This window comes from Tenrec ecaudatus, chromosome 1 (assembly GCF_050624435.1).
Source record: "Tenrec ecaudatus isolate mTenEca1 chromosome 1, mTenEca1.hap1, whole genome shotgun sequence".
NCBI lineage: Eukaryota > Metazoa > Chordata > Mammalia > Afrosoricida > Tenrecidae > Tenrec > Tenrec ecaudatus.
The window spans coordinates 78,106,853-78,130,799 of record NC_134530.1 but is presented as its reverse complement, the minus strand read 5'-3'; the positions used below and the strand labels follow the sequence as shown (position 1 = coordinate 78,130,799).

The 23,947-nt window shown below is 43.2% G+C and overlaps 1 protein-coding gene across 1 annotated transcript in view; it reads right to left on the bottom strand.

The window, feature by feature from the left end:
- ZYG11B (zyg-11 family member B, cell cycle regulator) overlaps positions 1-23,947 on the bottom strand; it is a 94,520-nt gene that overhangs the window by 10,918 nt on the left and 59,655 nt on the right. Inside the window, exons 6-10 of the mRNA XM_075556184.1 lie at positions 19,016-19,080; positions 10,508-10,607; positions 10,246-10,296; positions 6,263-6,424; positions 6,109-6,156 (exon numbers count right to left, since the gene is read on the bottom strand). Of these exons, the coding sequence (XP_075412299.1) occupies positions 6,109-6,156; positions 6,263-6,424; positions 10,246-10,296; positions 10,508-10,607; positions 19,016-19,080 (426 nt within the window). The remainder of the gene's footprint in view (positions 1-6,108; positions 6,157-6,262; positions 6,425-10,245; positions 10,297-10,507; positions 10,608-19,015; positions 19,081-23,947) is intronic.

The window sequence follows — 23,947 nt, the reverse complement described above, 5'->3', positions numbered from 1 at the left end:
ACAAATATGGATCTCTTCCAGTAGGTTGGCCAGGTAGCTGTCTTCTAAATTTCTTGGCATAGGTGAGAACTTCCAGTGTTTCATTAGCTTGTTGAAACATTTCAATTGGTGTAATTCATCAATTCCTAGACCTTTGCTTTTGACTAATGCTTTCAATGCAGCTTGAACTTTGTCCTTCAGCATCACTGCTTTGGCCCATAATGCTAACTTTTTAAATGGCTGAAGGTCAACTAATTCTTTTTGGTACACAACTCTGTATACTCCTCTCAGCTTCTTTTGACGCCTCTTGGATAGTTCATTATTTTGCCCACAGGATCCTTCAATATTCCAAGACTACACTTGCATTTCTTCTTAATTCTTTCAGCTTTAAATATGTTGCCATTGTCTTCCTTTTAGGTTTTCCATTTCTAGATCTTTGCACATTTCATTATAATATTCTACGTTGTCTTCTCAAGCTGCCCTTTGAAGCGTTCTGTATAACTCTTCATCGTTTCTTTCACTTGCTTGGTTACTCTATGCTCAAGAAAAAGTTTCAGAGTCTCTTCTGACAACCATTTTGGTCTTTTCTTTTTGTTCTGTTTTTGGTTTTGTACCCCTGTTTTTTGTTTTCTTTTTCTGTTTGTTTGCTTTTTAATGACATTTTGTGTGTAAATTTGGGAAGAACCTACTACAAACATTGGCTAGTGCAACCATGAACGCAGCGGAGGATTGCCTGGCACCGTGTATGGGTCCCTGAGGCTGGAGAGCACACAAACTGTAACTGGGGGGAGCTGCCCTCCAAGGGGGTCCACCCAATGATGGCTGAGGGCGGCGCTCCCAGGATCGCCATCTGCTGGTGTGGAATGACTCCCAAGGTGAAGCAAAGCAAGTATCGGAATGTGGAATGTACAAATTGTGGAATCTAGGTAAACTGAAAGTTGCTAACGATGAAATGGAACACACGAAGCTCTACATCCTAGTAATTAGTGAGTTCAAATGGCCTGGTATCAGCCATTTTGGATCAGACACATCATGGACTACTGTGGCGGAAATGACAAATTGAAAAGTCATGGTGTCATATTCATTGCCAAACAGAATACTTCCAGATCTGTCCTAAAGTACAATTGTGGCAGTAACATTTACAAGGAAGACCCGTTACAATTACTATTCAAATTTATGCACCAATCACTGACAGCAAAGATGAATTGAAGATTTTTACTAACTTCTTGAGTTTGAAATTGATCAAACACATTCAAGACACAATAGGTAGTTACTGGTGATTGGAATGTGAAAACTGGGAAAGGCCTATGGTTAGTTGGGTAGCCATGGTGATACATATGAAGCAGCCTGCCACATGGGAGAACATTCCAAGACAAATGCCTGTTGTCAAACACACTGCACACACAGACCTCACTGGTGGAGCACACAAGAATGGAATCTACGGAATCTGTGCACCATACGAAGAGGGCAGTGCCATCCATGGGGCAAGCTCAGGGCTGACTGCAGAATAGGTATCAATTGCTCATTTGCAAGTTTGAATTGAAGCTGAAGAAAAAAAATTTTAAGTCCACAGAACCAAAATATAACTATGAATATATCTCACCTGGATTTAGAGACCCCTCAAGAATAGATCTGATGCACATTGAACATTAAAGACCTCAAAACCTGAGGGTTAATCTTAGCACGTATCTAAATATGATATGAAATATCTAATTTAAGCAATCCTTTGCTGTGTGAGGTGCTGCAGAGTCTGTTCCACCTCACAGCAACCCTGAGGACAGCGGGACGAAAGCCTCTGTTAACAACTGTTAGGTTGCAGCCACTGTGTCAATCCAGCTCATCACTGCCCTACTTTACCAAGCAGGGTGCCCTTTTCCAGAGGGTGGCCTCTCCTCCTAACAAGTCCAAAGTACACAGGACCAAGTACTTTGGGAGTCCTCTCTATGTAGGCAGTAATTGTTAATTATCAAACAGCAATTAAGAACAATGATAGGTTAATGACATTTAGATGAGATCATTTTTCTGATTATAAAAGTAAAACACTACTTTTATAAACATTGTAAAAAACAAAGTATATATATTTTCTTTTTAATAATTAAATCATTTTATTGGGGCTTGTACAACTCTTATCACAATCCACACATACATCCAGTGTGTCAAGCACTTTTGTACATTTGTTGCCCTCATCATTCTCAAAACATTTGCTTTCTAATTGAGCCCTTGGTATCAGCTCATTTTTCCCCTCCCTCCCCCCTCATGAACCCTTGATAATTTATAAATGATTATTATTTTGTCATATATTACACTGTCGAAAGTCTCCCTTCACCCACTTCTCCGCTGTCTGTCCTCCAGGGAGAAGGTTATATGTAGATCCTTGTCATCTGTTCCCCTTTTCTCCCTCACCTTCCCTCCACCCTCCCAGTATCACTACTCTCAGTACTGGTCCTGAAGGGTTTCCAGTTCCTATCTGTATACAGTATATGCTCTGTTCCAGCCGGGTTTGTAAGGTAGAATTGGGATCATGATAGTGGTGGGGAGGAAGCATTCAAGAACGAGAGGAAAATTGTAATGTTTCATCATTGCTACGCTGCACCCTGACTGGCTCGTCTCCTGTCTGTAACCCTTCTGCAAGGGGATGTCCAATTTCCCACAGATGGGCCTTGGGTCCCCACTCTGCACTCTCCCTCATTCACAATGCTATGATTTTTTTGGTCTTTGATGCCTGATACCTGATCCCTTCAACGCCTTGGGATCTCCCAGGCTGGTGTGCTTCTTCCATGTGGGCTTTGTTGTTTCTGAGTTTTTAAATTTTTTAAACAATTTATTAGGGGCTCATACAACTCTTATCACTGTCCATACATATACATACATCAATTGTATAAAGCACATCTATACATTCTTTGCCCTAATCATTCTCAAAGCATTTGCTCTCCACTTAAGCCCTTTGCATCAGGTCCTCTTTTTTTTTTCCCCTCCCTCCCCGCTCCCCCCTCTCTCATGTGCCCTTGGTAATTTATACATCGTTATTTTGTCATATCTTGCCCTATCCGGAGTCTCCCTCCACCCCCTTCTCTGCTGTCCCTCTCCCAGTGAGGAGGTCACATGTCGATCCTTGTAATCAGTTCCCCCTTTCCAACCCACTCGCCCTCCACTCTCCCAGCATCGCCCCTCACACCCTTGGTCCTGAATTTATCATCCACCCTGGATTCCCTGTGCCAGTTTCTGAGCTTTGTTCACCACATTTGTTTATGCACCCGCTTTGTCTTCAGCAATCGTGTTGGGACAGGCTGGTGTGCTTCTTCTATGTGGGCTTTGTTGTTTCTTAGCTAGATGGCCACCTGTTTATCTTCAAGCCTTTAAGACCCAGACACTATATCTTTTAATAGCCGGACACCTTAGCTTTCTTCACATTTGCTTGTGCATCCGTTGTCTTCAGTGATCATGCCAGGAAGGTGGGCATCTCAGACTGTTGAAGTGTTAGAACAAAGTGTTCTTGTGTTGAGGGAGTACTTAAGTAGGGGCCCAATGTCCATCTGCTTCCTTAATACTAAACCTATAAATATATGTACATAGATCTATTTCCCCCTCATCATATGTAAATATATTTACATGTGTACATGCCTATATTTAGAGCTCTATAAATGCCCTTTGCCTCCTAGTTCTTTCCTTTGTTTCTTTGTACTTTCCTTTTGTCCCACTATCATGTTCAGTCTTCATTTGGGTTTCAGGAATTCCTCTCGGTTACATTCTCCTTGATCCAGCCCTGGCAGACCTCCTACACCCTCCTTGCCACTGATTTAGGATCACTTGTTGTTCCCTTGTCCCTGGGTTTGCTATCACCCACTTCCTTTCCCCTGCCTCTCCCTTTCCCATGTCCCCCCAGAACTGTCATCCTCTTGTTCTCTCTTCTGACTTGTTTATCCCGCCTATCCCTTCTAGATAGACATGCAGCGACAATATGCACCATCACAAGACCGAGTACAACAAAGCAACAATTGGGGGCTCAGACAACTCTTACCACAATCCATACATCCATCCATTGTGTCAAGCACATTTGTACATTTATTGCCATCATCATTCTCAAAATATTTTCTTTCTACTTGAGCCCTTGGTATCAGCTCATTTCCCCCCCTCCTTCCCTTCCGAACCCTTGATAATTTACAAATTATTATTATTTTTCATGTCTTACCCTGACCGATGCTTCCATTCACCCACTTTTTGTTGTCTGTCTACCGGAGAGGGGGGTTATATGTAGATCATTATGATCAGTTTTCCCTTTCTTCCCCCACCTTTCCTTTACCCTCCTGGTATTGCTACTCTCATTATTGGTCTTGGGGGAGTTTATGTGTCTTGGATTCCCTGTGTTTTCAGTTCTTATCTGTACCAGTGTACATCTTCTAGTCTGACTGGGATTTGTAAAGTAGAATTGGGATCATGATAGTGTGGGGGAGGACAGTTCTATGTTTCATCAGTGCTGTACTGCACCCTGACTAGCTCATCTTCCCCGCGACCCTTCTGTAAAGGGATGCCCAGTTGCCTACAGATGGGATTAGGGTCTCTACTCTGCACTCCCCCTCATTCACAATATGATTTTTTTTTGTTCTTTGATGACTGATACCTGATCCTATCGACACCTCGTGATCACATAGGCTGGTGTGCTTCTTCCCTGTGGGCTTTGTTACATCTGAAATAGATGACTCTTTGTTTATCCTCAAGCCTTTGAGACCTCAGACACTATATCTTTTGATAGCCAGCACCATCTGCTTTCTTCACCACATTTGCTTATGTACCCACTTTGTCTTCAGCCATCGGATCGGGAAGGTAAGCACCATAGAATGCCAGGTTAATATAACAAAGTTTTCTTGTGCTGAGCGAGTACTTGAGTAGAGGCTCAATGTCCATCTGCTACCTTAATACTAAACCTATAAATATAAGTACATAGATCTATTTCCCTGTCCTCACATATATATCTGCATACGTACATGCCTGTATTTAGTCCCTTGCCTCTATTTCCATTTAGTTTCCTCTTGTCCTGCTTCCAGCCCTCGTCTTGGCTTCAGGAACTCCTTTCAGTTACACTGTTCTTGATCAGGCCCTACCAGGCCTTCTACACCCTCCTCACCACCAATTTTAGATCACTTGTTCTCTTGTCCCTAGGTTTGTTAACACCCACTTCCTTTTCTCCTTCCCCTTCTCCCATGTCCCCCTAGAACCTTCGGCCCATTGTTTTCTCCTCCAGATTGTTTAACCTGCCTATCTTATGTAGACAGACATGCCAAGATAATAATATGCACAAAAACAAGACAGAGCAAAACAAAGCAACAAAAGAAAACAAAGCAATAAAAATAACCAATGACCAAAAAAATAGAAAAGCCTGTAAATAGTTCAAGGTCTGTTTATTGACCTTTAGGAGTGTTTTCTGGTTGAATCTGATGGGGGTGCTATGCCCTGGGCCCAAAGTGTATTTTGGTATTCCTCAGGACTTCCTTGCTCTGCTCCCCTTGCTGTTCTGTTGCGCACCCTTAATGTTTTGCCTCAGTGTGGTGGGGTTTGATCGGGCGCAATTCCCAAACTGTGTCTCCAGTGTTGTCCCCTGTAGGGTTATGGGTCAGTGAGGGATGTCTTGTCTCATAGTGGGGCCGGCCATGTGGTCCTCTCTGTGCACTGGCTGCTTTGAGCAAGGTTATCGTTGTCCTCAGGGCTTGGTGGGTCAGGATGTGTTCAACTCTCTCTTCTTCCCCCTTCATTTGCTCCTGGGTGCTCTGATCAGACATGTCCCTCTCCCTGAGCTGTAGCTTCAGTGCTGTCTTCTGAAGTCAATTCTTCTGTGGGGATGGGGTGGTGGTGGTGGTGGTGTGTGTGTGTGTGTGGGGGGGGGGGGAACACTGTCCATGCAGTTGGGATTGTGACTGGCCCCTCTTAATTTTTTCTTACAATGTGGCTGAAATCTTAATATGTATGCAAAGCTTCTAAGCTTTATAGCCTGCTTTCCTAATATTTAATTACTTTGTGTATAAACTTTTAAAGTCCTAAAATATTTGTAACTATCACAGTAGCAACTGTCAATATAGTGCCTCAAATAAATAATAGTTACAGCTTGAAATTCAGAAGGAAATGCTAATATCTTACCAAAAGTCCTAGGACTTTCTGTTGAATGGATGATTCGCTTGGGAAAGACTGTAAAAAGAAGGAGAACTCTGTAAGTAAGTAAAAAAAAAACACCTGGTAAACGAATGCTTAAAGAAGTAAATGCCCAGCCTGTCGCGAAAATCCCCCTCCTGACCTCTAGGACCCTCATGAAGAGCTCTAAGCCCTGGTTCTCAATGAAGTGTCGGCACGTGGTCGGGGACTCGTCTGTGAGGTTCCAAAGGGCACTCAGTGTAAACTTCAAAGTAGTGTCCACTGAATTTTGATTGGTTTTCTGCTTCACTATTTGAAGAAGTTGCTGAAAGAAGAAAATAGAATTAAGTTCTCATTACTGAATTATAATGCCTGGCTTAAAGCATTTATTTTAAAGGCTCTTAAAGTACACCCAATAGACCACTCAAAAACCAAAACCAAACAGTGCCATCGAGTCAATAATGACTCAGAGTGAGCCCCGGTGTGTTTCCGAGAGGGGAGTAGAAAATCAAGTCTTTCTCCTGCCAAGCTGCTAGTGGTTTTGAACTGCTGGCCATGTGATCACAACACAACTTCTAACAACCACACCAGGAGGAAAGCATAAAGTTTGTGGTAATTATATAATCTGTTGTCACTTTCAGAGGATTAAGAATGAAGAAGGTGGAGTTTAGCCTGTCAGTCAGGTCATCGCTTGGTGACCTCACTTGGAGGTGTTCAGGAGATAAACAGTCCCCTGGAGGCAGGACACCGGCTCCCTCCCTGGGAGACGTGGCAGCTGACAGGACTCACAGGCCTATGCTGGTGCCCTGAGCCACAGAAGTCACGTGGAGTCCCCTGCCAGCACTGAGATGCTGACACCGCCTCTGATTCCACAAGACTTCCCACCCACTGGCCCGTGATCTTCCTGCGTTCGGCATCACTGCATGGGCTTTGCAAGTCTGAAGAGGACTTTATAGATTGGTATCAGATACATGGGCTAATATCGGACTTATGTACCTGATCTGGACTGGGCTGGGATGTTTTCTCAATATTCAATTAGTCTTGTATATAAAGTTCTTTCCTATACACATGAGGGTCTATGGATTTGTTTCTCTAGTCTACCCAGACTAGCACAATGTCTTCATGAATATTTTCTTCTTATTCTTATGAACCTACAATTTAATCACCTCTAAATAACTCTTGACAGTAAAATGTTCAAACATTAGGGTTACTATCTTACACAATTGGTTACAATATATACACATTTTAGATCTTGGGATAAAAAAGGTAGAGGAAGAAGGGCTTAAATATTGGCAAAACTCCAGACCACTGCCACTAAGTTGAGCCTAACTCATAGCAACCCTGCATAGGGTTTCCGAGGCTGTAACTCTTTACACAACAGGGAGCCTCATCTTTCTCCTGAATGTTTGTAATCTGTATTCTACATTGTAGTATAGTTAGCTCCACTTAGCAGGAGAGGTAATTGAATCCCAGAAATAGAATTAAAGTCTATCTCGAACATAAAAAGGGCAAAAGCTCTGAAATTCTATTTGCAAATAATTTGAAGCACAAATTTTATTTAGTAAATTTACATTTACAAGGAAATCCCATGCCTCCACTTTCAGATTATACTTTTGGGGCTAAAAGAGAGCTTTCTGTAAGAAAACTATTAATGAAGAACTGATTACAAGGATCCACATGTGACCTCCTCCCTGGGAGACGGACGGCAGAGAAGGGGGGAAGGGAGACCCCGGATAGGGCAAGATATGACAAAATAACAATCTATAAATTATCAAGGGATTGTGAGGGAGGGCGAGCGGGGAGGGAGGGGAGAAAAAAGAGGACCTGATGCAAAGTGGAGAGCAAATGCTTTGAAAATGATGAGGGCAAAGAATGTACGGATGTGCTTTATACAATTGATGTATGTATATGTATGGATCGTAATAAGAGTTGTATAAGCCCCTAATAAAATGTTAAAAAAGGAGAAAACAGAAAAGGAAACCCTTTAAAAAAAACTCTTAATGAATACTATTATTAAAGGTAAAGCAGAAATAATAGAGAAATAAAAATTTTTAAGTACCAACATCCAAGTACAATCTTTGTTGCCAGGTGCCCTCGAGTCAGTTCCAACTCGTAGCGAGCCTCTGCACGCAGACGACAGCACTCCTCGGCCGTGCCACCCTCTCTATCACCATGTCCAAGCCCGTCTTTGCAGCAGCTGAGTGGACCCATCTTGCCCAAGGTCTGCCCCTTTTTGTTGCCCTTCACTTTACCAACTCTGAGTCCCTTTCCAGGGACTGGACTCCCCTGATAACATGTCCAAAGCAGGCAAGACCAAGTCTCACCACCCTCCATCCTAGCGTCTAAGAAGCACACTGACTGTATTTCCCCCAAGACGGATTTGTTGTTACTTTCAGTATACTTCACCAGCACCAAATCCAAATGCACCGATTCCTCTTTGGCCTTTCTTATTCACTGTTCGGTACATACAATTGGATAACACAATAGAATAGTAGTCAGCAGTGCAGCACTAGAATCAGCCTGGCTATATTTAAATATAATCTCTGCCTCTGAAGCAGCTGTGTAACATGTTTACCTCTTTGTATTTTTTTTCATTTGTATTATCTTCTTTTCTTCAAAGCTCCCAACTGCACCCGAGGCTACCAGCAACCACTCCCACCACCCACCCCACCACCGAAAGTAGGACACAGCTTTAAAAGCAGCTTGGAGACAAAGATATCCACATTGTCTACTCGCAGGCTCTGAGCTGTGGCTGTAATCGTATTATTAATCATTATTTTACTGGGGGCTCGTACAACTCTTATCACAATACATAGATACATCTATTGTGTCAAGCACAATCATACATTTCTTGCCATCATCATTCTCAAAACATTTTCTTTCTACTTTAGCCCTAGGTATCAGCTCATTTTCCCCCTCCCTCTCCCACCCTCCCGAACCCTTGATAATTTATAAATTATTATTATTTGTTCATGTCTTACACTGTCTGACGTCTCCCTTCACCCACTTTTCTGTTGTCCGTCCCCCAGAGAGGGGGGTATATGTAGATCCTTGTGATCGGTTACCCCTTTCTCCCCCCATCTTTCCCTTATCCTCCCGATATCACTACTCTCAGTCGAGGGGTTGTAACCTTAATCTTATTAAGCAAACCACCAGACCTTCTTTTCCAGTACTGCCCAATGGATTTGAACTACCAACCTTTAGGTGCCAATAGTTTGTGCCACCGAGGGATCATTCATTATTACTACTACACTAGTAATTCCTGTTTAAAAGAAATGTGATTTTTCCCAAAGCATATGAGTAGACTACTTCCTTTAAAATCTTGAATGTTTATATATCTAGGAGCCCTGATGAGAGAAAGATGAGGCTTTCTACTCCCATACAAGTCTAAAGTCTCCCAAATCCAAAGGGACAGTTCCACTCTACCATACAGGATCACTATATGTCAGCACCAATCTGTTGGCAGTGAGTTTTTTTTTTTGGTTGTTGTTTTTGGAGGAGCCTTGGTGGTGTAGTGGGTCTGTTAGTCACACGGTAGGCAGCCACTCTTTTGGAAACCTACAAGGGTAGTCAGAATCTACTCAATGGTAGGAGTTTGGTTGGGTTTCATTTGAGTCAGAACTACTATGAGACACATAGACAGCCATTCTGAAAACAAGAATCTCATCCCTGAAGACAGTAACAATTGCGTAAAATCAGCATCTTTTCTAAAATATGTTATATTTTGTGCTTTAAAAAAATCCCAAAAAACCAAATGTGCTGCTGTCCAAATAAAATTTCAGTGCTTGGTACCTAGATCCCAGTGATTCAGGCAATTTTATCTAGATCCTAAGCCCCATCCATCTCCTAATTCAGGACTCTTTCTGTTTTTGTGAAGGAACCAAAACTATCTCTGTGGGGAAAACAAGGAGCCTGGTAGCACTGCCCCTAAGTGTCGGATTGATAATCACAAACTCACAGGAAAAAGTAGAGGGTCACTCTGAGTTGGAATTGACTTGATGGCAGGAGGTTTTGGGGTGGCTTATGGGGATGGGGGTGGGTATTTAGAAGTAAGAGGTTTTGGGGTTTTCTTTTTAAGTAAAGTGTCAAATGGTACACAATACTGACAAAACCCACCCTCTTGTGGCCTGCACAGAGATGACTTACCCTGACAATGAAGAGCTCAGCACCGAGCTGGGCAGTTTGCTCTGTAGAAAGCTGCAAAGAAGCAAAAGACCAGGTCAATGTCCTAGAACTTATTCACTGTAGCAGACTGCAACCGCGAGGTCAGACTGGAACCTCCGAGCACCCTGAACTGCTACCATATTATAGGTACTTACATATCTCTCTGGCACAAAGATTTTGGAGACACAGTAATTGCAACGAGAACCAGCTGCCTACAAAGAAGTATCCAGCAAGAGTTCAGTACCTTGGCGGCCAGGATGGAAATGATCGCCACCGCCATCCTCTGCATGTTTTGATCCTCGTGGTTGCAGAGCCATTGCATGACCAGCTTGGCGGCTTCAAACCTGCACACACACACACACACAGGGTTTCATGAATCAGTCTGAGCTGAACAGATGGAGAATGAGAGCCACGTGGGCTTGGAAAATATGGTCAAACCATTTGTCTGGCATTTCATACTCTAGAAATAGTTAACAAAATAGACTAAATTCTTGCCCCTCATAGAGCTTACACACTAGTGGGGAAGACATACTAAACAGACAAAGGAGTACAATGTTTGGTCTGGTTAATTACAGACATGTGCTATGGAGAGGAAAAATAAAGTAGGGGAAAGGGTTTATGAGATGCGGAAACTTCAAAAAGTGGGTAGGGAAGACTCCAATAAAGCTTTGTAGGAAATAAGACCATGTGACTATCCAGGGAATGCAGTCCAGGCCGGCCGAGGGAATAGGCGTACAACAATTCTGAAATGAGAGTGTCCGGGGGCTTTGAGAAAAATCATGGGAATCAGTCAGGCAAGAGGAAGAATGTTGAGAGGTGAGGTCTGAGTTAACAAGAGAGTCAGACCACACAGCGCCTTGGTGAAGACTTGGCTTTTATCTGAGTAGAGAAGTGACCAGAACTGACATGTTTTAGCAGAATTGCTCTATGTTTTACATAAACTCGGGAGTGTGTGTGTGGGGGGGGTGGTGCATGCGAGAAAAGGCCGGGAAAACTGTTAAGAAGCTATGCAGTAATTCCAGTGAGAAACCACATGGACTCAATGGCAGAAGCGGGACTCCAGCTCCAGTCAAATTCCGGCCCTGGTTTGAACGTAGAGCTACAGTTGCCAAAGAACTGAGTGTGGGCTATGAGGAAAGGAGAGAAATACACCAGTCTCATCCTTCGAAACTCAGGTCAAATATCCCTTCCTCTGACAAGCTTTCCTTGATTAGCTCACTGCTAGTCAACCAAACCAAAGCAAACCAAACTCACTGCCATGGTGTCGATTCTGACTCCTAGCAACACCATTGAACAAGGTTGAACTGCATTGTGGGAGACTAACAACGACAGTAGAAGGCCTCGTCTTTCTCCTGAGGAGCAGCTAGTGGTTTTGAACCGCGGACCTTGCAGTCAGCAGCCTAACAAGTAACCACTTCTCTAACTTGGTAAGAGATCTGTGATTAATTTAAGACTCATTTGAGTCCCCCATTTGCCTGTGAGCTCCTTGGAGAGATGGAAACATAACCCATAAACACCTCTACATCAATACCTTCTATGGTGCTTCACGCCTAAATACTGCTTAATGCTTACATGTGCCAACTGAATGATTATATTAACAGTGCTAAATCCTCTGTAACTTCCTTCATATTTGCTGTTCCTTCCTTCCTATTCCCAAGGCCACCGCGAATTAGGCCCATTACTGGCGTTCTGTTCTCCTACAAGTCACAAAAGCAAAGCCGCTGCCATGGAGTTGATGCAGACTCATGGAGACCCTGAGGGCGAGATAGGACGGCCCCTTTGGGTTTCTCAGACTGTAGCTGGTTATGGGAGTAGAAAGCCATGTCTTTCTCCGGGGGAGTGGCTGGTGGATGGCAGTCCCAGGAGTAGCCACTATGTTACCAAGGCTCTATAATAAATCCTTAATTGACCTCTATTCCCAGTGCTTTCAATTTGTGCCTGTGTACTGAAAATAAATAAACCTGCCAAAGGACTTCGGTATAATGTCACTCCTGTACTTACAGCATTCTAAGAAGTACTTTTGTTGGGTAGCTAACTTAGGGACAGGGGGTTGTCCCTCCCATGCCTGCAAAGCCCCCCACAGAAGAGGTTAGATATTAGGCAACCATTAGACACTTATGAAGACCCCAAACAGCATGCTCAAACTCAAGCCCTCAGAACCAAGGGGGAGGCACAGCTGGGCAGGCAAACTAGGCCCAGGCTCAGGGTATCGCCCAGGTGAGTCTAACTCAGCCAATGAGGTCAATCATTACCATTAACCATGCCTTACTCCAGCCAATGGGTGGGCTAGAATAAAGACAGGGAGCATGCTCTGGGACATCTTACCATGCTCCTTCCTGGTCAGAGGCAGGTAGAGGGGGAGGGTCTCCCTCTTCCATGTGGGCAGACATGGGCCCACAGCTACTTGGCCCACATACTCTGTCTCTAGGGTTCTTGGGCTTCTAGTCTCCCGGGATCCCCCCAAAATCCGCATGCGTGGGTGCTCTTTTCCACGTGGTTGTTTGGGCTCTGTAGTGAACCCCTTGGAGGCTGTAAAACCTGAAACTTGTCCTGTCCTTCATAAAAGCCCACTTGGATTACAAAACGGGCTTCAGCGTGAATTCTTTCATCGTGCGAAGCCAAGAACCAGGGATTACTCACTGGAGAAACCTAACCCTCAAATTACTATGCCTGCCTACCTTAAACTTTCTGCAAAGCATTTGTTCTCAAATGTACCGGCCAATTATGCAGCAGGATAGTCTAGTAGTTAAGAGCACAGATTCTGAAGTCAGTGCTGGATTTGAATTCTAGTCCTATCATATATTAATGATAATCATAAGATCTATTATTAACTGCATTTTGAAACCCTTAGGCTGGGGGTTAGCAAACTTTTGAGATGGAAGAGTAAATGCTGTCCCTCACAACAATGTAAAAGTTATTTGAGAGACTTAAATATATTTTTACAAATGAAAGTACCATTATCTGAATAATACACTTTTAAATGAAACTGTGTTAGTTTTATTTGGTTTTCAACTTTATTTCTGAGAGAGCCACATGTGGCTCTGGAGCTGCAGTTTTCAGACCCCCGCCTTAGACCAATATCCCCTTTTCTTTTCTTTCTTTTTTAAAAATCATTTTATTGGGGGCTCATACAACTCTTATCACAATCCATGTACACATCAATTATGTAAAGCACATTTTTACATTCATTACCCTCTTCATTCTCAAAACCTTTGCTCTCCACCTAAGCCCCTGGCATCAGCTCCTCATTTTCCCTCTCCCTTCGCCCTCCCTCATGAACCCTTGATAATTTATAAATTATTATTTTGTCATATCTTACACTGTCTGATGTCTCCCTTCACCCACTCTTATGTTGTCCGTCCCCCAGGGAGGAGGTCACATGTAGATCCTTGTAATCAGTTCCCTCTTTCCAACCCACCCTCCCGGTATTGCCACTCACACCACTGGTCCTGAATTCCCTGTTTCCAGTTCCTATCTGTACCAGTGTACATCTTCTGGTCCAGCCGGATTTGTAAGGTAGAATTAGGATCATGATAGTGGAGGAGGAAGCATTTAGGAACTAAAGTTGTATGTTTCATCGTTGTTACATCATACTCTGATTGGCTTGTTTCCTCCCCAAGACCCTTCTGTAAAGGGATGTCCAGTGGCCTACAAATGGGCTTTGGGTCTCCACTCTGCACTCCCACTCATTCACAATGGTAGGATTTTTTGTTCTAATGATGCCTGATACTTAATCCCTTTGACACCTCGTGATCGCACAGGCTGATGTGCTTCTTCCATGTGGGCTTTGTTGCTTCTGTGCTAGATTGCTGCTTGTTTACCTTCAAGCCTTTAAGACCCCAGACACTATATCTTCTTCTTTTTTTTTTTAAGACTAGTCAAGTGCAGCAGTGAGTGGGGTAGACAAATAGGTCGACCAGTAATTGACTGTAAGCAATCGTTGTGAGATCTCACTACCTTCGGACCAGCCGACACTATATCTTTTGATAGCCGGGCACCATCATCTTTCTTCACATTTGCCTATGCATCCCATTTGTCTTCAGTGATCGTATCAGGGAGGTGAGCACACAATGATATGATTTTTTTTGTTCTTTCATGCCTGGCAACCGATCCCTTTGGCAGCTTGTGATCACACAGACTGATGTGCTTCTTCCATGTGGGCTTTGTTGCTTCTGAGCTAGATGGCCACTTGTTTACCTTCAAGCCTTTAAGACCCCAGACACTTTCTCTTTTGATAGCTGTGCTCCATCAGCCCTCTTCACCACATCCACCTATGCACTTGCTTTGTCTTCAGAGATCATGTCGGGAAGGTGAGAGTCATAGAATGCCAGTTTAATAGAACAAAGTATTCTTGCATTGAGGGAGTACTTGAGTGGAGGCCCAATGTCCATCTGCTACCTTAATACAAGACCTATAAATATATGCACATAGATCTATTTCCCCATCATCATATATAAATATATTTATATATGTACATGCCTTTATTTAGACCTCTGTAAATGGCCATTGCTTCCAACTTCTTTCCTCTATTTCTTTTGACTTTCCTCCTGTCCCAGTCTCATGCTCACTCTTCATTTGGGTTTCAGTAATTCCTCTTGGTTACATTACACTTGATCGCACCCTATCAGGCCTCCTACACCCTCCTCACCACTGATTTGGATCATTTGTTGTTCCCTTGTCCCTGGGTTTGTTAACACCACTACCTTTACCCGCACTTCCGCCTCTCCCATGTCCCCTTGGAACTGTGGGTCCCATTGTTTTCTCCTCCAGCTTGTTCATCCAGCCTATCTTAATATCCCCTTTTCTGATCCTTTCTCCCCTCCCCCATTTAGTACTCTGTGATCCACCCTTCTATTATCTAACTCTTCCAACTTGGGAATCCTGGTCATCAGCATTCCATCCCAAGACAATTCTGCAAAGAATGGCCCCAGGGTCCTCTCAGTTTGAAGTGGGTCTGAGAGCTTGTGCAATTCAAACATCAAGGCCCTTTAGCTTACCCTGGTCCAAGAGTCACCAGAACTCACTGCCATCGAATCAATGCTACCTTGTAAGGGCCCTATAGGACAGGTAGAACTGCCCCGCTGGGTGTGCATGACTGCGACTCTTAACAGGAACAGAAAGTCATAGCTTTGAACTGCTGGTGTTGAAGATCACAGCCCAATGTATAACCACTATGCCAAGAGTCACCAGAAGAGAACTCGACCCATTGTTCCCCCTGAGCCCATTTCTCAAGTGAGAAGCTTCTCTAGTGAACATTGGGGAGAACAGGAATAACCAACTGGAGAAGTTTAGAGGGCAGGGAGGGGCACGAAGGAGTCAGGATTCAGGGAGTCTCAGGAGATAAAGAGACCCAGCTGCTCCTAGTTCGGGAAGCATGTGGTATTTTGGTCATACTGTTCTTTGTCAGCACAGGCGCCAAAATCTTTTTCTGTTTTGTTTGTACCCAGTATCTGCTGTATTTTGATTGGCTAAGAAAATAAGGAAAGTTGATAAGAGTTGTATGAGCCCCAATAAAAAGATTTATTTATTAAAAAAAAAGAAAGGAAGAAAAGAACCTTTACATTGGACAACAACACATTTATTCATGTAATTTCTATAGCGTGAAACAATCAATCAAACGAACTACTTGAAGGCATACAGGTGGGATATAAAATGTGTAGACGCTGGACTTCAATAGACAGTTTACCAGAGAGGGCATCTGGGCAACCAATAAACCTAAGTGCTCTCCCATCGCTAGCCACCTGAGACACTTGAACCCAAAGATGATGGCAAAATTCAAAAAAGCAGAAACAATAAACGACGGCGAGGGGACAGAGCACTGGGACCTTTACATACTGCAGGTAGGGCTGTAACTCAACAGGACGACGATGGACTTCCTCAAACAACTGGAAATCGCAACACCACATGGCCCCGCAATCGTAATACTCGGTAAATCCCCTACACATACATATAAAGACTACAGCACAGACCCATGCACACCCATGTTCATCAGAGCTTTAGGCACAAGATCAAGAAGGCAGGAAAACCTAAACACCCACTGGGAGAAGAAGAGACAAACCAACATTGGGGCATACACAATAGAATACTACACAGTGGGAAACAATTATGATGCAACTATGAAATGCCTAGTGACATGTATGGACTTAGAGAACATCACATCGAGCGCACTTAGTAAAAACAAAAGTGCAAGTATTGTATGAGAGCAATTATTTAAAATAAATACGAAACTTTCTTGCCAAAAGCAATAAACTTTGACGTTTACCAGAGGTGAGATGGTAGGGTGGAAAGGGGAAGCAATAGACTAAAGGGTAGACGGGTCTTAACTTTGGTGAAGGAGCAGAAAAATATGAGGGGTACCCGCCCCCCAAAAATCTCATCCCCCCAAAGCTATGTCTTTAAACTTTTTTTTTTCAAAACAACCTTATCACCTTTAAAGCACTCGCCATTACACGTAAAAAAGGTGTCAAATATGCAATTCTATTCTTGGAAACATTTTTCAAACTCATCTGTTTGGATGGCTTTTAGCATCTCCTTTATGTTTTTCTTTACCTCGTCTACATTGGCAAATCACTGTCCTTTCACGTTCCTCTTAATTCGTAGAAACAAAAAGAAGTGGCATGGATGAATCAGGTAAGGTCAGATGAATTAAGTGTGTGGGGCAAGAGAGGCAAGCTGGTTTTTGCCAGAAACTGGCGCACTTTGAGATGGCTGCGTGAGCAGGTACGTTGAGGTGGGCGATCCTAGTCCCCTGTCTGCCACAAATCAGGCCTTTTTTGTCGCACACTGTTATGTTATCTTTTCAGAACCTCTAAATAGAAAACTTGATTAGCAGTCTGACCTGGTGGAACAAGCTGTTTGGGAAGATGACAGACTTCCAGAACGAGATTTGTCATCAATCAACATTTCACCTTGCTTTGAAACAAAAAAACCACTTGTACACTTGAGTTTTTCCCACAGCGCTGTCCTTCTAAGCTGTGTTCAACATCACAAAAGTTTCGGTGGCAATGTTCCCAAGCAGGAAACAAAATTTCAAAGCCACACATTGTTCTCTTAAATCGGCCATCACAAAAAACAAGCTTTGAGCAAAACTATTTTTATGAAAAAATTCACTGTGACCAGAGAGAACCTTCCTAGGCGATTTCGCTGGGTGCACTACCTCAGAGTAAGCTGCTTGATGCTCGCCTAGTAGGAAAAATGTGTACTACAAAGGTGGAGCTTTTCTGGTTTTAGAGGGAAGAACAGGCCACTGGAAGTTTGATAAATTGTTTAAAATGGTCAATGCAAAATTATGGTCTGATACGTTTAACCCTCATCTAATTCACAATTTTAAAACAACAACAAAAGATCAGTATTTTAAAACATGAAACAAAAACTATCATCTTTTTAGCTTTGAAAGCACATCTTAGAAAAGTTATCATTTTAGATTTACTGGAATCCAGTTTTATAGCTTCCCTTAACCTCTGCTTTAAAAATTTCCCCCATAATTCAATACCAATAAACAATACAACTACTCTTCACTTACTGACATGGTTAGGATCCAAAGACCAGGTAGTTACATTAAGTTAGGCAAGTGCTCCTCAGGCTACAAGAACTGTTGATGAGGCTGCTCCCTTCCCTGCCTGCAGCTGCCATCTGCAACTCACTCCTCTCCACTGCGACTCTGTACTTCAGGTAGACTAGCCGGCTGTGTCCTATCAAACCACAGAGCTGTATAGGTCAGAATCTGCCATCAGGAGAGGTCCCATCCTGCCATGACTCACATGGAATTCTTGTTCTCCAGGGAATGCCCACCCTCCTGGGACTGCTACCTGCTGTGCAAACCATGGCTTTCTGGGTCTGCAACTAAGTCATCTCTGCACATACTGTCTGCCCCCTTCCCTCAGACCTGAGGCGTGTGGCCACAGCAAGGCCCTGGAGCAGGGGTCCTCAAACTTTTAAAACAGGGGGCAGTTCACTGTCCCTCAGACCTGTTTGGAGGGCTGGACTACAGTTTAAAAAAAACATGAACAAATTCCTATGCACACTGCACATATCTTATTTTGCAGTAAAAAAACAAACGGGGCAAAAACACCTGGTGCGCTGGATAAATGTCCTGGGTGGGCCACATGTGGCCTGAAGGCCGTAGTTTGAGGACACCTGCCCTGGAGCATTCATACAGGTTAATGGCCCAAAATGCCTGGCCTTTCCCTGCTCCCACCCTCTCTTTTAATTTTATTTGCATCCAAGACTAGGAAAAGGGGTAGGATGGGACGGAGGCTTTAGAGAGTTGTGAGTAGAGTTTTTACTGTTGTCATTAATGTGAACGCCAGATAACAACAATCTAAAAGTGAGGAGTGGGTCCAATACCAGAGGGATGTTACAAAGAACAGAACACTGAACCTAGAACTAAGAGACCTGAGTCTTTCTAGACTTGTTAGTTAAACGTACACCCATGGGCAAGACACTGAGGACACAGCTCAGCAGCTTCCTCACCTTCAAATGGAGGTCATATAGTACACACTGTTATATAAATGCTCTGAAAACTATGACCAAGATAAATTCTTAAGCAAGGTGCTATGAAAACAGAGGCCAATCTATTATGAGATGTCAGAGAACTAAATTAAGACATGTACATTTAGCATTCTGTAAAGTCATGCACAATTTTATCCATTCAATCTTATACCAGGAATGTCCTTCCTGGTAAGAAATGACCCAAGAAAGATTTTTGAAATTCAGTTTTGCCCCATTTAAAACTTTTAGAGCTCTCACTTGCCTGTTAAATGGAACATCTTGAAGAATCCGGTCACTGCAAAGTGAGAGCAGGCAATTCTTCTGTAACTACAAATTCAGAAGCAGAAAAACAAGAACAAATGAAATACTGCTTTATAGCAATTGTTTAAACAAAAGTAGTTTCTTTAAAGAAAGAAAGAATTAAAAGGTTGAAGACTGATAAAGCACCAGTTAACTTCTTATAACTTACTCAGCTCACCTACTGCTGAAACACTGACTTAAATTAGATCCATAGACATTTACCTGAACATATTTTCCCCTGTCTTTTCCATTAGGCAAGAAATTTCATAAACCAGTAAAAACCTGCGAATTTCCCTTCCTTCTAGTGGCCAATGAGGAGGTAACTTTGCCTTCTGTGTGTCTTAAGAGAGCATGGCAAACACAATGGCTGACAATTATGCTTGGTGACATACAGTAGTAGGCGAAAGTTTTGAGCCAGCCTGATTCGACGATACCTTGACTCTAACCTAAGGCACCTGGGACTAGTGTTGTGCACGTTGGCTTGTAAATAGTTACTGACAAGACTTGGATCTGTCTTTTAAATAAATTTCATATTAGTACCATTAAACAAGAGCAAATAAAAATGAGTCATTCATAAAGAGAACAAAAATATGCCACGCAATAGTATTTTAATGGTATTAGTCCAAGGAAGCAAAATAAGAACTTTCGAAGTATGTGTGGAAAAAATATACTCTTTTTTTTTAGTTTGAAAAGTGGTCTTATTTTTATAAATATATTATAAAACTTCGTGTGTTCAGTCAGAAGATTTCCTGCCTAAAAAAGAAAACTCACTCTATGATAGTTGAATGATGGACACAAAGCAAACCTGAGTCATTGCGTACATAAAGTTTAGAAAGGAATTAAACCAAAGCTCAGCCTCAGGACCCCGGAGCTGAGAACTACTCACAGGGACTCTAGAGGACTGAGTAACACTGCTCCACAGGCTCTCGGAGGCCATAAATCTTTATGGCAGCAGGACGCTTTCTCCTTTGGAGCCCTGAGATCAGTAACCCCAAGAGGAAGCCACTGTGTCACCAGGACCACTGATGAGTTCCCAGTAGTACTTGGCACACGACACTGTATTATGTATCCCCGTGTCAGCACGTGTGGCACTCCACACCGGAACAGAAGGGAGAACTTCAGGGATGATAGTGGCAAGTATTCACAACTTCCCTTTCTAGCCTTCTCCACATCAGCCCTCAAGTTGGAATTTGCAGGCCTCCTCCTCAACCCTGCCCTCCCTTCCAGCCACAGCTTTTGTCCTTTCCGGAATGCTAGTACTTTCCAAGGAGGGCAGCTGTTTTCCTACTTTTCTCCCTGCTCTCCTTGAAAATGATGCCACCCACCTTTTCAAGATCAGAATCAAATGCCAGTCCCCATTAAGACTTGCCTGGGACCTTAGCTGGCAGAATGAATCACTCTCCTGATTTCTGTGGTATTTAGTTCAAACACCAGAAGATAATTTACATAATGTTCAATAGAACATGCAATTTTCTCACTAATCCATTGAATTCTCAGCTTTAAAAAAATCATTTAAAAATGCTTTAATTAATAAATATAGAAAAATATATTTTAAATGTGTATGAGTTACAGGTTGTATTTCTTGAACTTGTTTTTGTTGCTAGGTGTTGCTAAAGTAAGTTTTAACCCATAGCAACCCTATGTGCAACGGAATGAGCCACTGCCATCCAGGGCCATCCCCACCATTGTTGTTTGAGCCCATTGTTGCAGCCACCGTGTCAGCCGTCTCCTTGAGTCTCTCTTTTGCACTGTCCTCCTGCCTTACCAAGCATGATGGCCTTTTCTAGGAACTGGTCTGTCCTGGTAACATGTCTGAAGCATTTGAAATGGAGTGCCATCATACTTGCTTCTAAAGAGCATTCTGGTTGAAATTTACTTCTTTCAATGTGGGAAACAGAAGGATTTCTCCCAAGTTGTCTCCCCCAAATATATGCCAAACTTAGCTGCAAATGACTATACACTTGGAGGTCATCAGGAGTAGGTCAGGTGCCATTCTCCCTAAGGGCTATCAGTCAAGTGGGTCCAAGGTGAGCATGCTACCATGAATTGTGTCTGACTCCATTATTTGCCATTCTCCTCAACCTCTCATGCTATGACTTTACTGTAATCTTTACTTATTATCGCTGTACAATTGCACCTACCGGACCTGTGATGATCTGTGGGAGACTCTCTTCTCCCCACATTTCAAGATATATTTGGTTCTTTTGACAGTCCATGGGATTTTCAATATTCTTCACTAGCACTGTAATTCAATACATCGATTCTTCTTCAGCATCCTTATTCAATGTCCAGCTTTCACATGCATTGAGGTGATTGATGAGTCAGGTGTACCTTAATTCTCCAAGTAACATTCTTGCTCCTCAACACTTTAAAGAAGTCAGTCGTGTGCAGTGTAATTTACCCAATGCAATGCGTTGTTTCATCTTCTGACTGCTGTTTCCATGTAAGCAAGATGAAATCGTCGACAACATCAATCTTTCTCTGCTTACCATGACGGTCTACATTGGTTCAGTTGTGAGAATTTTTACTTTCTTTACACTGAGTTATAATCCGTACTGAAGGCTGCAATCCTTGACCTTCATCAGCAAGTGCTTCAAGTCCTCCTCGCTTTCAGGAAGCAAAGTGTGTCATCTGCTTGCTGCAGGTTATTAATCTCTTCCATCCTGATGCTGCTCTCTTCTTCCTATGGTCATTTGTTCTGCACACAGACTGAGTAAGTATGGTGAAAGGATACCACATCTTTCGTCATTTAAACCACATGGTATTCCTTACTGTGCTAGGACCACTGCTTCTTGATTCACAGACAGGTTCTTCATGAACACAAGCGTTGTGGAATTCTCATTCTTCTCAAGGCTCTCCATCATTTGTGATGAATGGCACATCAAAAGACTTTGCATACTTCATAAACACAAGAAAATCTTTCTAATATTCTCTACTTTCAGCCAACATCCATCTGACATCACCAATGATGACCCTGTATCATATCTTCCTCTGAAACTGGACTGAATTTCTGACAATTCCTTGTCAATGTACTACTACTATAACAGCTGGTGAATCATCCTTAGCAAAATTTTAATTGCAAGTTACATGAATGATAGTGTTCTATAATTTGTGCTTCACATTGGGTTACCTTTCTTTGGAATGGGTACAAATATGAATCTCTTCCAGTTGGTTGGTCAGGTAGATGTCTTCCAAGTTTCTTGCAATAGGTGAGTGAATGCTTCCAGTGTCGTCAGCTTGTTGAGATGTTCCAATTGCTATTCCATCAAATCCTAGACTCTTGTTTTTGTCTAATGGCACCAGCGTAGTTTGGGCTTCTTCCATTGGCTCTTGCTCATATGCTACCTCTTGAAATGGTTGAATGTTGACTAGTTGTTTTTGGTACAGTAACTGTATATTCCTTCTTTCTTCTTTTTTTTAAAACATTTAATTAGGGGCTCATACAACTCTTATCACAGTCCATACATATACATACATCAATTGTATAAAGCACATCCATACATTCCCTGCCCCAATCATTCTCAAAGCATTTGCTCTCCACTTAAGCCCTTTGCAGCAGGTCCTCTTTTTTTTCCCCCTCCCTCCCTGCTCCTTCTCCCTCATGTGACCTTGGTAATTTATACATTGTTATTTTGTCATATCTTGCCCTATCCGGAGTCTCCCTTTCCCCCCTTCTCTGCCGTCCATCTCCCAGGGAGGAGGTCACATGTGGATCCTTGTAATCAGTTCCCCCTTTCCAACCCACTCACCCTCCACTCTCCCAGCATCGCCCCTCACACCCTTGGTCCTGAAGTTATCATCCACCCTGGATTCCCTGTGCCTCCAGCCCTCATATGTACCAGTGTACAGCCTCTGCCCTATCCAGCCCTGCAAGGTAGAATTCGGATCATGGTAGTTGGGGGAAGGAACCTTCCCTCTTCTTAATGCTTCCTACATCATTCAGTATTTTGCCCACAGAATCTTTCAATATTGCCACTAAAGGCTTGAATATTTTCTTCAGCTCTTTTAGCTTAAAATATGCTGAATGTGGTAGTCATCGGAGTCGGGGGCTCCTGGGCGGCCTCTCTGCAGATGGTCTGCTTCTGCTGAACACAGGGCCCCCTAGCAGCACCAGGAGAGCCCGGCATCAGGATGTCCAAGTATAAGAATCGCCCAGGAGGTACGAAGTGGCAAAACCATCCTGATATCAGTGCACGGACCCAGCAGCTCAGTGCTCCTGAAGCATCTGGAAGGTATGCCCGATGAAGACATCAACATCACCCTCCCTACCGCTGTCCCCATCCTCTTGGACGTGGATGAAAACCTGCATGCCATTGGACCTCACCAGTTCCTGGACAGCCAAGAGGCTATCCTAGCAGACATTACTGAAGTTGAGGATCCGGGGAAAGTGAAACAAGCTGCAAAATAAAGTCTTTCCCGAGTGTGGCCTCTGACTGGACGCAGCAGCCGCAGCCTGGGGTGTGTCGGGTGTGCTGAGCTTTCTGCCTGCACCCCTCCACCTCCAGAGCTAGGCTGTGGGGCTGAGTTTAAATAGGTAACTTATCTCTGTCTAAATAATGACTTTAGGATGCCCAAGAACTTATATTCTAAGATTTTATGAGTTAGTTCTCCTGGATTAGCTACCAACTTAGGAATGAGTAGGGCTTGATCACGGTCATAAGCTAAGGGGCAGTGAAATTCAAGGCGTTCATCGGTCAATAAGTCATTGCCATCTAGTTGCCGTGGCCAGGTACTCCTGCAAGCCTGAGTATGTTATGGCAATGGACAAGAGATTCAAATCCCTCAAGTTTGCGTTGCTTTTCCCTGGGTTGTATCTTCAGTAGCTCACCTCTCCTTTCTATTTACTGAGCTTCTCTGGGATGACGGTAAGGGGGGTTAGATAATTCACTCCACT